At 39.5% G+C, this 14,452-nt stretch overlaps 1 protein-coding gene across 8 annotated transcripts in view; it reads right to left on the bottom strand.

Moving 5' to 3' along the window:
- PTPRM (protein tyrosine phosphatase receptor type M) overlaps positions 1–14,452 on the bottom strand; it is a 656,058-nt gene that overhangs the window by 412,243 nt on the left and 229,363 nt on the right. For all 8 annotated transcript variants that reach the window (XM_042239325.2, XM_042239328.2, XM_042239326.2 and 5 more), the window contains exon 3: positions 253–524. In XM_042239325.2, the coding sequence (XP_042095259.1) occupies positions 253–524 (272 nt within the window). The remainder of the gene's footprint in view (positions 1–252; positions 525–14,452) is intronic.

Raw genomic sequence — 14,452 nt, 5'->3', positions numbered from 1 at the left:
GACTGTTTCTATTTTCTTAACTTGATATATACAAAACAAGCTTAACTTTTTAGCTTTTTACTCATTTCTCAAGGTAATATACAAGCAGAGCTTTAATATAGTCCCTATCCAAGAGCACAAACTTTCTTTACCTCCGTCTAAAAATACCAATGCTTCTTATCCATTCTCCAATTAGACTAACAGAAAAATGATTTATATTTTCAGAAGTTAGAGGATGATTTCAAAACAGGAGATGAAAAACAAAGGGCATACCTGATAAAAGTTAGGCCAAAAGGTACTGATGGCCAGTTCTGCCCTGTTCCATGTACGGTTAGGGTCTCCAGATATATTCCAGATAGGGCTCCCCAAAGGCCCATTATTGACCTTCACGTAGACATTGAGTGACCCAGGGGCAGAATTACTCTTGCTAGACACAAAGTAGTGAAAGTCAATGCAGTGGGTGTCATTCTCCTTCAGCTGAGGTAGGAGGAGGTGGGCTCTCTGTCCCTCGGGTCGCCCGGACGTGTTCACCAACATGAAGGAGCCTGCAAAAAAAAAAAAAAAAAAAATCAAAGGAGGGTCACAATATGAAAAGCTACTTCCTGGTCATTTCTGAGAAGCCATCATCATGTCCATGGGTCAACACTGCAATTCTACACACTTGACCTTGGCTTTCAAAGTCCTCTCTCTTTCACCTCTTTTTACCCCCAAAGTGTTCTCAAGATGAGTGGATGGCAAAGTCCCTTGATGTCACTGTGATTAGCCTCCTAAGGAACATGCATGGTTTTCTCTGCACTGTTCAATCTGATGGTCACTAGCCACATGTAGTTTTTTTAAGAAATTAATTAAAAATCTGTAATGTTGAGTCCTATTTTAGATTCCATATGTAAGTGCTATGATATGATACTCGTCTTTCTCTCTCTGACATACTTCACTTAGTATGATGATCTCTAGTTGCATTCATGTTCCTGCAAATGGCATTGTTTTGCTCTAGGGCTGAGTTGCATTACATTGTGTGTGTGTGTGTGTCTGTATGCATCACATCTTCTTTATCTGTTCATCTGTCAATGGACATTTATGTCTTGGCTATTGTGAATAGTGCTGCTATAAACATAAGGGTGTATGTATCTTTTTGAATTATAGTTTTGTCCAGATATATGCCCAAAAGTCAAACTGCTGGATAATGGGGGGAAGGAATGGATTCAATGGACATTAGTTTGAGCAAATGCTGGGAGATAGTGAAGGACAGGGAAGCCTGGCATGCTGCAGTTCACGGGGTCGCAAAGAGTCAGACAAAACTTAGAGATTGAACAACAGGGAAGGAATATTTGGGAGCTTGGGGTTGGTACATGCAAACTATTACATACAGAATGGATAACAAGGTACTACTGTATATCATAGGGAATGGTATTAAATATCCTGAGATAAATCATAATAGGAAAAAAATGTAAAAAAGAATGTGTATATATATGTATATATATTTATCTGATTCTCTTTGCTATACAACAGAAATTAACACAACATTACAACATTGCAAATTGACTGTACTTCAATTTTTAAAAAGATAAATAAAAAAACATGTATAATATCATATATGAAATGAATTGCCAGTCCAGTTTTCATGCATGATACAGGATGCTCGGGGCTGGTGCACTGGGATGACCCAGAAGGATGGTATGGGGAGGGAGGTGGGAGGGGGGTTCAGGATGGGGAACACGTGTACACCTGTGGCAGATTCATGTTGATGTATGGCAAAACCAATACAATATTGTAAAGTAATTAGCCTCCAATTAAAATAAATAAATATTTATTTTAAAAAAAAACATTCAGCACCTGGATTAAAAAAAAAAATTCTGTAACATTGTAAGTTTAGGTCCTCAGCCACACGACCCACATTTCAAGCACTCAACAGCCACGTGGGGCCAGGTGCTGCCATATCAGGCTGTGTAGATTTTGAATTTCTCCATCATCTCTAGACAGCACGATTCTATCATGGCACCACCACTGAGTCACCACAGCCGCTCTAAGATTCCCATATGATCTAGAGAAAGGGAACAGGCTGGTCTGGTTTGAGGAACCTTAGAAACTGTATAGACATGATAATGTTCTCTGTCGTCAATAGGAAAGTTAGTTAAGTCGCTCAGTCGTGTCCGACTCTTTGCGACCCCATGGACTGCAGCCCACCAGGATCCTCCGTCCATGGGATTCTCCAGGCAAGAATACTGGAGTGGGGTGCCATATACAGGATGATTTTCTTGCAGTTCCGCACCACTGCTCCTCCCCAACTGCTGGCACAACTGGCTCCTTGACCTGAGGTGGGGAGGGTGATGAAGTCTACTGGTCAGTGGTTGTGCCCAGGGATGGTCATTCACAGAAGTCCCTGTAACTCCTTTTATCTTCTCATCCTTGGCACTAACCCACCCGTAAGTGACCAAGAGTTTCCATACCGACGCAAGCTTCCCAGACACCCTGATCTTAGGAAAGGTCACTTGAAAGGTTCAAGAAATGGCAACTATAATAATGATAGGAATTTTATATATCACAATGCATAAGATAAAATCTTCTAAGATAAAAGGGAAAACTGGTCATCACAAGTCTTCTTTAGCAGAGAGGAAAAAATGTATTGAAATTCTCAGAGGGAAGAACAAGTAAATTTGGAGAATCAAAGTGAAAAAAAAATACTACTCAGGGTGGTTGGACGTTTCTACTGTGGAAAACAACTATTACCCTCAGTTGACTGTTCCTTTAAAAATTTCCATCACTGTGAACCATAATTTTCAATTTACATGTATGAATGCTTGTGGGTATATATTGGGTTGGCCAGAAAGTTTGTTTCGGCTTTTCCATTACATCTTATAGAAAAACCTGAACAACTTGTTGGCCAACCCAATATATTTTAGTAAATACTCACATATATCTATAAACATACACAATCCTAGAAAAGGTGTGGAATTTTTCTCTCATCTACATGCTGTGGTTTCTTAAACAGCAAAACAGAAAAATGAGATTAGCTTTCTCAGAAAATTATTAGGAGAACTAAAAAAAAAAGTAGATATATCCTTTAAAAATTAATAGGCTATTATTACGGGATCAATATTACAAAATGTTTGCATCTAGTTGTTACCTCTCAAGACCACTTTCTGAGATGAGCTCTTGCTAATGCCATTTAAGAAAAACAGGAACTGCATCACAGAGAGACCAGGAGGCATCTTATCCAGGTTTAAGGATGAGTCAGCGACAAACTCCGAACTTAAAGCCTCTGAGTTTCCATCCCATTACTCATCTCGCCACACTCCAATAACCCCAGGTTTCCTCCTGTGCCATGCGAGCACACATGGAGAAAACAAACCCCTTCACGACAGTGAAGGAAAATTACAAGCGCTATTTGAAAATACAGCAATTTTTCAAGAGATGAATGTTATGTACCTGGAAATATGAAAGCCAAGCCACAAGGGAGGGGTTAGGGAACACATATTTCAGTAATAAGCAAGAACAGCAAACGTGGTTTAAGAAAGAGATGGGGACTGAATGTGTGGAAGAGAATATCACTGAAATGACTGGGGTTAGCTATATTCTACAAAATGGGTGGGGTGGGAATCTCTTCAAGAGACGCAGGGTTGACCAACCCCATCACAAACTTATAGCTGGCTACGGTGTTTACAACAAGACTTAAAAACTGTACTTTATTGCTTTTAGTAAAATAAGAAAATTGATTCCACATTCCGTCATTTGGGGCTGTGGCATCGGCAACATAGCCACAATGTCAAATGTTCCCACTGATGAGGGCAAGGTGTGACACAGACTTGAAGCCAACTCTGAAACACCAAAACCTTTAGTATCATCACATTGTCAAGAATATTATTTCTGGACTTCCCTGGTGGTCCAATGCTAAAGAATCCCCCTGCCAATGCAGGGGATACAGGTTAAATTCCGGGTCCAAGAAGATTCCACATGCTGTGGAGCAATAACTACTCAAGGGCACTCACCCTCCAGCCTATGCTCTACAACAAGAGAAACCCACTCACTGCAGCTAGGGGAAGCCTGCCTGCATCAGCTAAGACCCAGTGCAGCCAAAAGTAAAGAAAAATAAAAATATATAGAAATATGTTAAAAATATATAAAGAAAATGCACAAAACAAAACATACAAAAGAAAAGAATATTATTCCTTGGAGTGTTTCCATCACTTACATGTGGTGACCAGAGGTGGTAAATGTGTTGATGTGCATACAAGGGCAAGGTCTCCTGCATCTGGGGAGGTTGAATCTGGATGCGTAGATGAAAGGTCTCTTTACACAGGTTGGGATAAACTGGGTAACTTCCTACTGTAGTTCAAGAATCACTGGAGTTCCCTAAGATACTATTTTTCCCACTATACAGCCTGTCCTTCAATACTGACTCCATTGAGCTTCACCCCAGCACAAAATGCTCTGTCAGCTTCTTAAGCGGTCTAAAGTATACAGACATTTTAATCTTGAGGTCAAGGTGAAATTCAGGTGTTATGAACTGCAAATACTGAAATGATCCTGACTTGCATGCGCGTGTTGAGTCACTACAGTCGTGTCCTACTCTTTGTGACGCCATGGACTGCAGACCTCCAGGCTGCCCTGTACTCGGAATTCTCCAGGCAAGAATACTGGAGTGGGTTGCCATTCCCTTCTCCAGGGGATCTTCCTGACCCAGGGATCGAACCTGGGTCTCCTGCATTGCAGGCAGATTCTTTACCTTCTAAGCCACCAGGAAAGTCCTCCTGACTTGTATACTTTCTCCTTTTTTCCCTTTTTGAACCAGAATGTCACGTTACAGGGCACGTTGCTGCAATGCAAATTAGCTAATAGGATTAGCAAACAGGGGGGTGACATCCATAGAACAGCAGAGTCCCTTCAGCTCAAGAGCAGTTTTTGCAGAACATTAAGGTTTTAGAGTGATCAAGGGCAATTTTTCTCTTCAGTAAAGGGCAACGTGATACCCATTCGACAAAGCTAAAACTCCTGCAGAAATACCTTCGCTTAGGGTCAAAAGCAACATGAAGTTCAGTGGTTCTTTGGAGCTATTCCTCTTTCTATTCTGTTAAGTTGCCTGGGAAACTGTGAGCCTAGATGAAGAAGCTGTAAAGGTTCTGCTCCCCTCCTGAGTTCAGACGAGCCTGAGATCCTATGTTTCAGTTGGCATAAAGTGGTCTCCAGCTGAAAAGAGTGACTCCTGGGCCCCCTCTAGTGAGGGGGAGGATGAGAGAGTCCTCAGCACAGGGCAAAGGACGGATTCTCGAGTTAAGGAGAGGCGGGTTTGACCCCTGGTTCAGAAAGATCCGCTGGAGAAGGAAATGGCAACCCACTCCAGTATTCTTGCTTGGAGAACCCGGTGGACAGAGAAGCCTGGTGGGCTATAGTCTATAGGGTAACAAAGAATCAGACATGACTTAGCAACTGAACAACAACAACAAACTGTTGCTACTGGTTATACAAAGATGCATAGATTTGAACGGTCAGCGCTGTTTTTCTTACAAGATCTAGCACTTCTGGTGTGCAGTTTTGTGCAGTTAGAGGGTTTCCAAGGACAGGTGTGTGACGTTGGTCTAAGCTCCTGCTCGACCTGGACCGTCTTCCTTCCTAACTTCCTTCTGCCCTCTGGAAGCAGCTGGGTGTGGACTGTCCCCACGGGCACAGGCAAAGGTCCTCCACCTTTAAACAGTTCAGAAACTACCCAAGTAGGTCGTCCACACACATTATTCTTTTTATTGAAGTACAGCTGCTGTACAGTGTCATATAAATTACAGGTGTACCATAGAGTGATTCACAGTTTTAAATGTTTCACTCCATTTATAGATATTGTTAAATACTAGCTATTTCCCTCATGTAGTACAACATAACCTTTTAGCTTATTTTATATCTAAGAATTTGTACCTCTTAATTCCCTACCCAGTATTGCCTCTTCTTTTCTTTTTTAAAAAATTTTAAACTACTTATTTATTTTTGCCTTTGTCTATAGGCATAGTGGGATCTTAGTTCCCCAACCAGGGCTTGAACCTATGACTCCTGCATTGGAAACGTGGAGTTTTAACCACTGGACCACCAGGGAAGTCCTGCCCTTAACCTTTTTCTCTCCTTAATGGTAACACCCGTTTGTTCTCTCCATCTGTTCTCCATTCTCTCCATCTGCTGCTTTTTTATTACACTCACTAGTTGTATTTTTTAGATTCCACATACAAGTGACATCACATGGTATTTCTCTTTCTCTAATAGTAATTTTAAAAGAAAAAGTCTATTGAGTACCTGTTCCCTGGGGTGCAGTCTGCTGGGAAGTCCCTATTTTCTTCCTCCAGAGTCGCTCAACTGCTACATCTACGTAGCCCTCACAAATAATGATTAACACATATAAAGGCACTTTGAACAGTGTTTGCCATATAACACAAGGTGAAGAGTTACTGACAATTATCATCACATTAATTGTGTACTTTAGACCTCCTAATGCCTGGCTTCTCCAAATCGTCTTCAAGTCTTCAGCATTTAGCTCGACATATTTCCACCTGCCTGTCCAAAACCCAACTGGTGCTATCATTTTTCATCTCAAATGGTAATGTTTAAGTTCCCTTTCTTCAAAGGAGAGGAACATTATTACTGAAATTTTAGAAAATCTTCAACTCAATCAATCTTGCCCCTACATTTAAGCTTCGGGAAGGAAACCTTTACTTCTGCATGTGGTCATGAGGAATTATGATGTGGCTTCAAGTCTGTTGTTGAGTCATTAAGCCGTGTCCAACTCTTTGCAACCCCATGGACTGTATCCCACAGGGTTCCTCTGTTGACGGGATTCTTCTGGCAGGAATACTGGAGAGGGTAGCCATTTCTTCCTCCAAGAGATCTTCCCGACCCAGGAATCGAACCCGGGTCTCCTGCATTACAGGCAGATTCTTTACTGCTGAGCCACCAGGGAAGCCCATCCAGTTTAGAAGATGACACTTCAGCCGACACTAGTACTTCCTGCACGAGTGTTACATGGTGAGTGTGCAGAAGAAAGTGTGAACATTTATGTTTAGCATCTTCTAGCAACTCTGGAATCCTGGGGTAAAGTCCCAGTTGTGCCTAAAAGGATGGCATGTCAGAGGAAAAGGTGCCTTTTAATTGTCTGAATGTATCACCTGCCTATTATAGAAGTAAAATCAACTCACAAACTGATGTTAAAGACTTCAAAGCATTCACATTCTAGACTATTAAGTCTGTTTTTAACAATGCCCCTATATGGTTGAATATTTCATTTTCAATGACTACTTCAATGTTTGGATTGTGATAAAATGCATTTTTAAAGAGTCATTGGGTCCCCTTTGTCTGTATGTCCTTACAACAATCTTTTACCCTACAAAAATACCCCAACTGGGCAAATAAATAAAAGAAATCACGATTCAAATTAACATCAAAATTCTGTTTGTGTTCAAATAAAAAAACACCCTTAAGTCACAAGTACAGAAATGGAGAGAGTATAATGTTGCAGGGCAAATGGAAACATCTCTACGGAATGGAGTTAGCTTCAAAAAGGGCTGTCTCACCAGACAGCTCGGCAGGTCTTTAAGAACCATTATTTTGGTTTCTCTGAAAAGGAAAACTCTGTTATGAGAACATGTGATGTTCATATTCTCAACTCTTTGGGTGAATTAAATTTAGCTTAATCATACCCATTGGCACATGCGTTTGATTAGCCTGTCTTCCATCATTGTTGGTGACAGCGGCAATAACGACATATAGTTAGTTACTCCATCTACCCTATCATTAAAATTTGCATTGGTGTTCCAGGCTCTAGATTTTTAAAGGCTGAGGAAACTTGAGGGATTCTTCTGCAAAATTCGAGAATCTTGGTGCACAGGACAAATGTAATAGGAAGAGAGAACCTTTGCTAACAGAGAAGCAGCACCTGATGAACTTGAGAGATTTCCTGCCATATCAGTAAACAAGGAGGTCACAGTCATCAGTGATTGCAGCCTTCCAATGTGAGCCTAGGGCATCCAGGAAAGAGAACAATACCTGCGATCTAGCAGTCATCAGGCTTCAGCCACTCCCTATGGTAAGCCCCAAAGGAGCTCAAGATGTGAAAACACAGGATACTGACTCAGAATGGCTGAGATGCCTATAAAAGGAATGATTTCAGCCAGCCCAGACTCTTGCATCTTCCCATACATAGAAAAGTGCTAAATTCCTTAACTTGGTATATCTAGTTTTCCTTAATTCGTAATACTCTTTTGATGTTCAGACTACCTGCCCTTTGTTACAAACCTTCTATATAACCTGGCTCCTCCCCTCGCCTCCTCCTCAGGGAAGTTCTCTGCATGTTGAGATGCTGTCTCTCACGCTTGAAGTCTTAAAAATTCCCACCAAATAAAATACAACTCTCAACTTTTGGGTTGTGACCATTTTTTTAAAGTTGATATGATGCCCCTTTTCATGAGAGTTTCGTGTTGACTATATGTGCATCTGAATGTGTGTGTGTGTGTGTGTGTGTGTGTGTGCACAGCATCACACATGTATGCTGCCCTACAGCATATGTCTGGTCATTATACTCACATTTCCTATTCTACCCGATTTCATCTTGCAACATGAATAAGTCATGGACATAACCCACATGGATTTCAGAGCCCATGACTGCTTTTAAGGCCTTATGGAAATAGCCCTCTGAGACAATCTAAAACTGAGCTCTGCCTGCTCAGTTAAGAAAGCCTTTTCTTGTCAATTTATAATTTTAAATTTGATCTCATCCTTCAAACAACAAAATACTTCATCCCTCCCCCGTCTCCCTCAGCTGGTACTAAAATGGTCCTAAAGAATATGTCTTTTCTGATGGGAAACCTTGTGAAATAGGGAAAGTGAAGCCTGCAGAGAAATAAATGAACTCAGGAGCAAATCTCAAAGAGAACAAAACCTCTGCGGGGAGGTGCCACCAGCACTGTAGAAACACTTATTAGCACCCATTTCAGCCTGATGAAACTGCTCTCGCCGCGGCCACTCTCCTGTCCTGCAGACTAGCTGTCAAGCCTCCTTCCTGGGGCACAGGCTCTTTTGTGCTTCTCTCAAAAATGTCACCCAAGCACACGTATGAAATATGTGTTTTGCAACCACTAGAGAAGAAAACTTTTAACAAAAAAATACTCCCTTCATCCAAATGTCCTCTCTCCCTTTCTATTTTTTCCCTCTCTCTTCTTGCTTTTCTGATGGATTCTCAATAATTACTGAGCAGGAAGAACATCTGTGACTGGCACTGATTTTTGCCACTCTCCTAAAATGCTGGTGAAAATACAGTATGATGGCAGAGGAGCAACACCACCCCATAAGGAGGCTCAGGTACTCTCTCCAACTGCACGATCTCTTCCCTCTTATAGAGTCTAGCATGTGTTCTCAGCAGGAAGGAAACTGGGGACTCACGTGACCTGGCCTCCTTGAAAGTCATGCTGGCCAGTAAAAGGCAGTCTGTGCTCTCCAAGGGAATTTCACATCAACATAAGTGTTATGAAATTAACAATAAGCACTGATCAACTATTTACAATAGTCAGGACAGGGAGGCAACCTAAATGTTCATTTACAGATGAATGGATAAAGAAGTGGTGGACATTATCTATCCATCTATCTATCTACATAATGGCATACTGCGTGCCTACATGTCCATTCACTAAGTCATGTCTGATTCTTTGCGACACCACAGACTGCAGCCCACCAGGCTCCTCTGTCTATGGGATTTCCCAGGCAAGAATATTGTAGTGGGCTGCTATTTCCTCCTCCAGGAGATCTTCCTGACCCAGGGATTGATCCCTGAACCCATGCTCCAGAGACTCCTGCGCTGGCAGGCAGATTCTTTACCACTGAGCCACTTGGGAATCTCCATAATGGAATATTATTCAGGCATAAAAAAGAATGAAGTAATACCATTTGCAGCAACAGAAAAGGACCAAGAGATTATCATACTAAGGGAAGTAAATTAGACAAAGAAAGACAAAAATCATATGGATATCACTTATATGTAGAATCTAAAAAAATGATATAAATGAACTTATTTATAAAACAGACATAGATTCACAGACTAGAAAACAAAATTAAGGTTAATGAAGGGGAAAGAATGGAGAGAGAAAGTAGGATTAACAGATATATACTTCTATATATTAATATAAAATAATCAACCAAGATCTACTATATATATAGCACAGAGAATTATAGTCAATATCTTGTAATAACTTACAATAGGAAAAATATAAAAACGAATACATGTATATGTATAACTCAACCACTTTGCTGTATACCTGAAACATTATAAATCAACTATACTTCAAAAAAAAATAAAAATTTTAAAAAAAGCACAGCTCACATCTAAAATGGGTATAAAACAGTTGCTTCAGGACATTTAAACTAAATGTCTCAAAGATAATGCAATTGTTAATTTAGTGATTCACAGCATAATTGAATAGGTATTTTTATCTTTATTACTCATAAGAATACTGAGGTGACCAAATATTAAGTCACTTTAACTAGGCACTTTTAGCCATGGCAAGAGGCATCTGAGCAAACATTATGTACTAAGTACTTTGAGAACTTCAGAAAACAAAACTTGGACCAATTCTTCCAGTAAGAATCTTACAGCTAAGCTGTCTTTCATATTTTAAATATTTTGTATCGAGCACAGAAACAAAAAAGGTCACAAATTAGCAGATCAGATCCATTAAGTTTACCAAAATATTTACATAACCATAGCATGAAGTAGCTGTAAAATTTGTAGGTTTAGAACCTAGAACTATCAACCAGAAGCTCACTTTCTAAAAAGAGCTTTTTCCTTTTTCCTTTTCATTATGATACAGGTCAAACATGAACAAGAGTGTATTGGAAGCAATCTACATGTTCATCAACAAAAGAAGGACAAAGAAGATGTGGTATATATATACAATGGAATATTACTCAGCCTTAAAAAAGAACAAACTTTAGTCATTTCTAGTGAGGTAGTGAACCTAGAGCCTGTTATTCAATATACAGAGTCATAAAGAGAAAAACAAATTTAGTATTTTAATGCATACATATGGAATCTACAAAAATGGTGTTGATGCAGCTATTTGCAGGGAAGGAATGGAGATATAAAATGAGTTTTGAGACACGATTATCATATGAGAGACAAGAAGAGTTTCTGGAAAAGGGAAGAAACTCTGTGGGTTCATTTAGAGAAGTAACATCTCTCCTCTCATAAGAAGTATGACAGTAAGAAGTTACTTACGGCGTGTCATCTAGACACACTGCTCTAATGACTTATCTGGAAAATACTAGGTGTGTGATTTCTAATTTATAAGTAAAGAACAAACACAGAGTAAACACATTTTAACCATCTGATGACTCTAATGACTGTATCTCAGGAAGTGAGCCACAGGTACTATGATAGGAAAGTGACAGGTAGCTGGTTATGATGTTCTCAAGAGGCTGCTTAATTTCCCGTAAGTCAGGTTTTTTATCAGTTGACAGTTTTAGAAACAACTTCACTTTTGTTCTAAGTCTCAGAATGACACAAGCCATCACAATTTAAGTTACTGCTTATTTTTTCCCTAAATTACTATTAATTTAGAGACGATTTTTTTTCACATGTGTATCCAGTGATAGACTGTCTACCAGCTCAATTATGTCTTGCTTTAAGAAGACATTCCCAACAACAACAAAAAATAAATAGCAAAAAAAGATTTTAAAAAGATATTAGTAAACTTCTACATGAAATGCAAACAAAACTGAAATATTTTTAAAAGTGCATCATCTTTGACATTTTTAGCTTAAGGAGCTATGCTGCCATAAAAAATAGTCCTCCAAAGAACTCCAAGGGTTCTGTTAACATCCCCAACAGGGAGCTCCCCGTATTTCTGAAGAGGAAACAAATGATTTTGCATAAGATGTTTCATTAGCCTGCCTGGGGTCAGAAGACACAGCCAAGGTAGGATTCCTCCAGGATCAGACAGCAGAAAGGAGGAATGATTAGAACATAACTAGGGGTGGGGGCTTCCCTGGTGGCTCCGTGGTAAAGAATCTCTATGCCGACGCAAGAGACATGAGTTCAATCTCTGGTCCGGGAAGATCCCACATGCTGCAAAGCAACTAAGTCATGGACCACAACCACTGAGCCTGTGCTCCGCAACAAGAGAAACCACCTCAATGAGAAGCCCGCGGGCTGCAAAGAAGAGTAGACCCCACTCACCACAACCAGAGAAAAGCTGGAGCAGCAAGGAAGACCCAGTCCAGCCAAAAAGTAATAAATTAAAACAAACAAACAAACAAAAAACTTAACAAGGTTAATCAGTAGAGGAAATTAACCTGGTCTCTGCATCACACTGGTGATACAATGTCAAATTTATAAGTGATCAAAACAGTCTAGAATTTTAAGGAATCTGTTGGATTAATTAATCAGAAAAAGCATAAAGATACTGATGTCTTTATTTTATATTAATAATTTCATATTGATTAGCAATCAATATGAAAAGGCAGTTCGTATCAGCAGAAATACAATTAGAGAAGAGATGCCTGGGAAAACATTCATCCTCACCACGAAAATTAAAGCACCTATTGGGGATATTTTAAAACATGAGTACATTTCTTAAACACGTAAAAATTTCAAACCCACACGTTTGTAAGGTTCTGGCAAAGCTCCTGCCCGCACTCAGGAAGGAAGCACAGTGATGACTTCTGCATTTCTACCATAAAGACCATACCCTTCTGAGCAGGATGGGGAGAATCCTGAGTAGACCCATCTAGAGATAAGAGTGCCCACTTTGAAAGAGGTTCTGAGGGCTGTGTGGACCAGGACAGGTGAAGGATTCTTTCTGGTGCAGGACAGGACACAGGAGCACCTTGACCTCGGTGGGCAGGGCTGGGGCTCTGCGGCCAGACGGCCTGAATCTGGATCCTGACTCGGCCACTTGTTGGAAGTCATGATCAAGTTAGCTCACTCCACTCTGCCTCCGTTTCCTAACCTAGGAAATGGGGATAAAATTGTGCTCATCTCAAAGAGGTTGTTCAGTGAATTGATTCAATGAGGGAATTCACTTAGAAGGCTTCTCAGAGGAGTGCCTGATACAGAGTAGGTACTTAACCAAAGATAGGCCTGGGCCCTGTTTTTATCCAAATGTATTTGGTTTTAGCTTAGGGAGATGGAATAGCTGAATTCCTACTTCAAGGTAATTCCTGGCCCTCCTGTTGTCATGTGTCTCAATGACCATGTGATTATATAGACTATACCCTCATGCTTTCAACTTAGCAAGGTTAGAAATACTCACCAGGTATGGCATTCAGATTCTTTCCAATGTCCAACACTAATTTTCAAACATGTCTAATCATTCTGAATATAACTTGGAAAGAAATCTCTGAGTTGAAATTTTACCAAATCCATGGAATTATACATTTTTATTGAAAATGTACATTTTTTATTGAAAGGGTAAAATTCTATAATAATTAATGGTGATTGCCAAAGCTGTGAGTTGTGTTTACAAATTTTCAGATATATGAGTAAATATGTGTGCTCAGTCAATGTCCGACTGCGATTTTCTTTCTAAGCATTTTCAACCTGTAGGAACTATAGTTTAATTAAAATACTTCAACTCACCACATCTTGATTTAGTTCATTAGGTAGGTGAGCTAGAAATAAATTCAGATATATTATTCTATCACTGAACTGAACTACTTAGCTTTTAGTTGCTCTTTCCTTTAGAATACAGTATAAATTTTTACACTTCTATTAAGACCTAAGGTTTTAAAATCCCTCTCTCATTTTTCATGAAGTTCTGAAGAGGTTTCTTTTTTCCCCCTGTCTCTAGCATATTTTATTTTTCCTTTTAAGTCAATTGGATATAGCTTAAATTCTAACCAATTTAAATTATTCATTGTTATTAAGCTCCTTTCAAAATGTACTCACTTGATGCTGAATTGATCTCCTTACAGGAGAAACAACTGTGTACTTGGGAAAAGCTCAGGGGAAAATCTATAAATTTGCAAAGAAATGGATAACCAAAATTTAAACATCCTTGCAGACTCTTTTCTTTTACAGAGACCCAGATCTTTCTTTCTCTGTGCTTTAACTTTTTCCTTTAATTTTTTAAAATAATAGAATTAATATATTTCATTATAAAAAGTTGAAAATAAAGGATTTCAAAGGAAAATTAATTCCTTCTTACTCAAACAGCCACAAACTTATCTCAATAAAATGTGTATTTCCTTCAAAATCTTTGTTTATACCATACAAACATATATTCACGTACATGATGTATTTTTCAGCCTTTTCCTATGTTTTTTTAAAGATTAATAATGTGACATGTTCCTTGCAGTTTGTTTGGTTCTTAACCAATAATATAACATGGATAACTCTTGAGGCCAATACAGACACATGGACCCAGTCTGCTGCTGCTACCACGTTGATTCCAGTAGAATCCATGTGAACACACTATTTCCCCATGGAATAGAGCCCTACAAATCAGGCTGCCAAAAC

Source organism: Ovis aries, chromosome 23 (genome assembly GCF_016772045.2).
Source record: "Ovis aries strain OAR_USU_Benz2616 breed Rambouillet chromosome 23, ARS-UI_Ramb_v3.0, whole genome shotgun sequence".
Lineage (NCBI taxonomy): Eukaryota > Metazoa > Chordata > Mammalia > Artiodactyla > Bovidae > Ovis > Ovis aries.
Note: the sequence above shows the minus strand (reverse complement) of the source record. Positions and strands in the feature narration are given on the sequence as shown.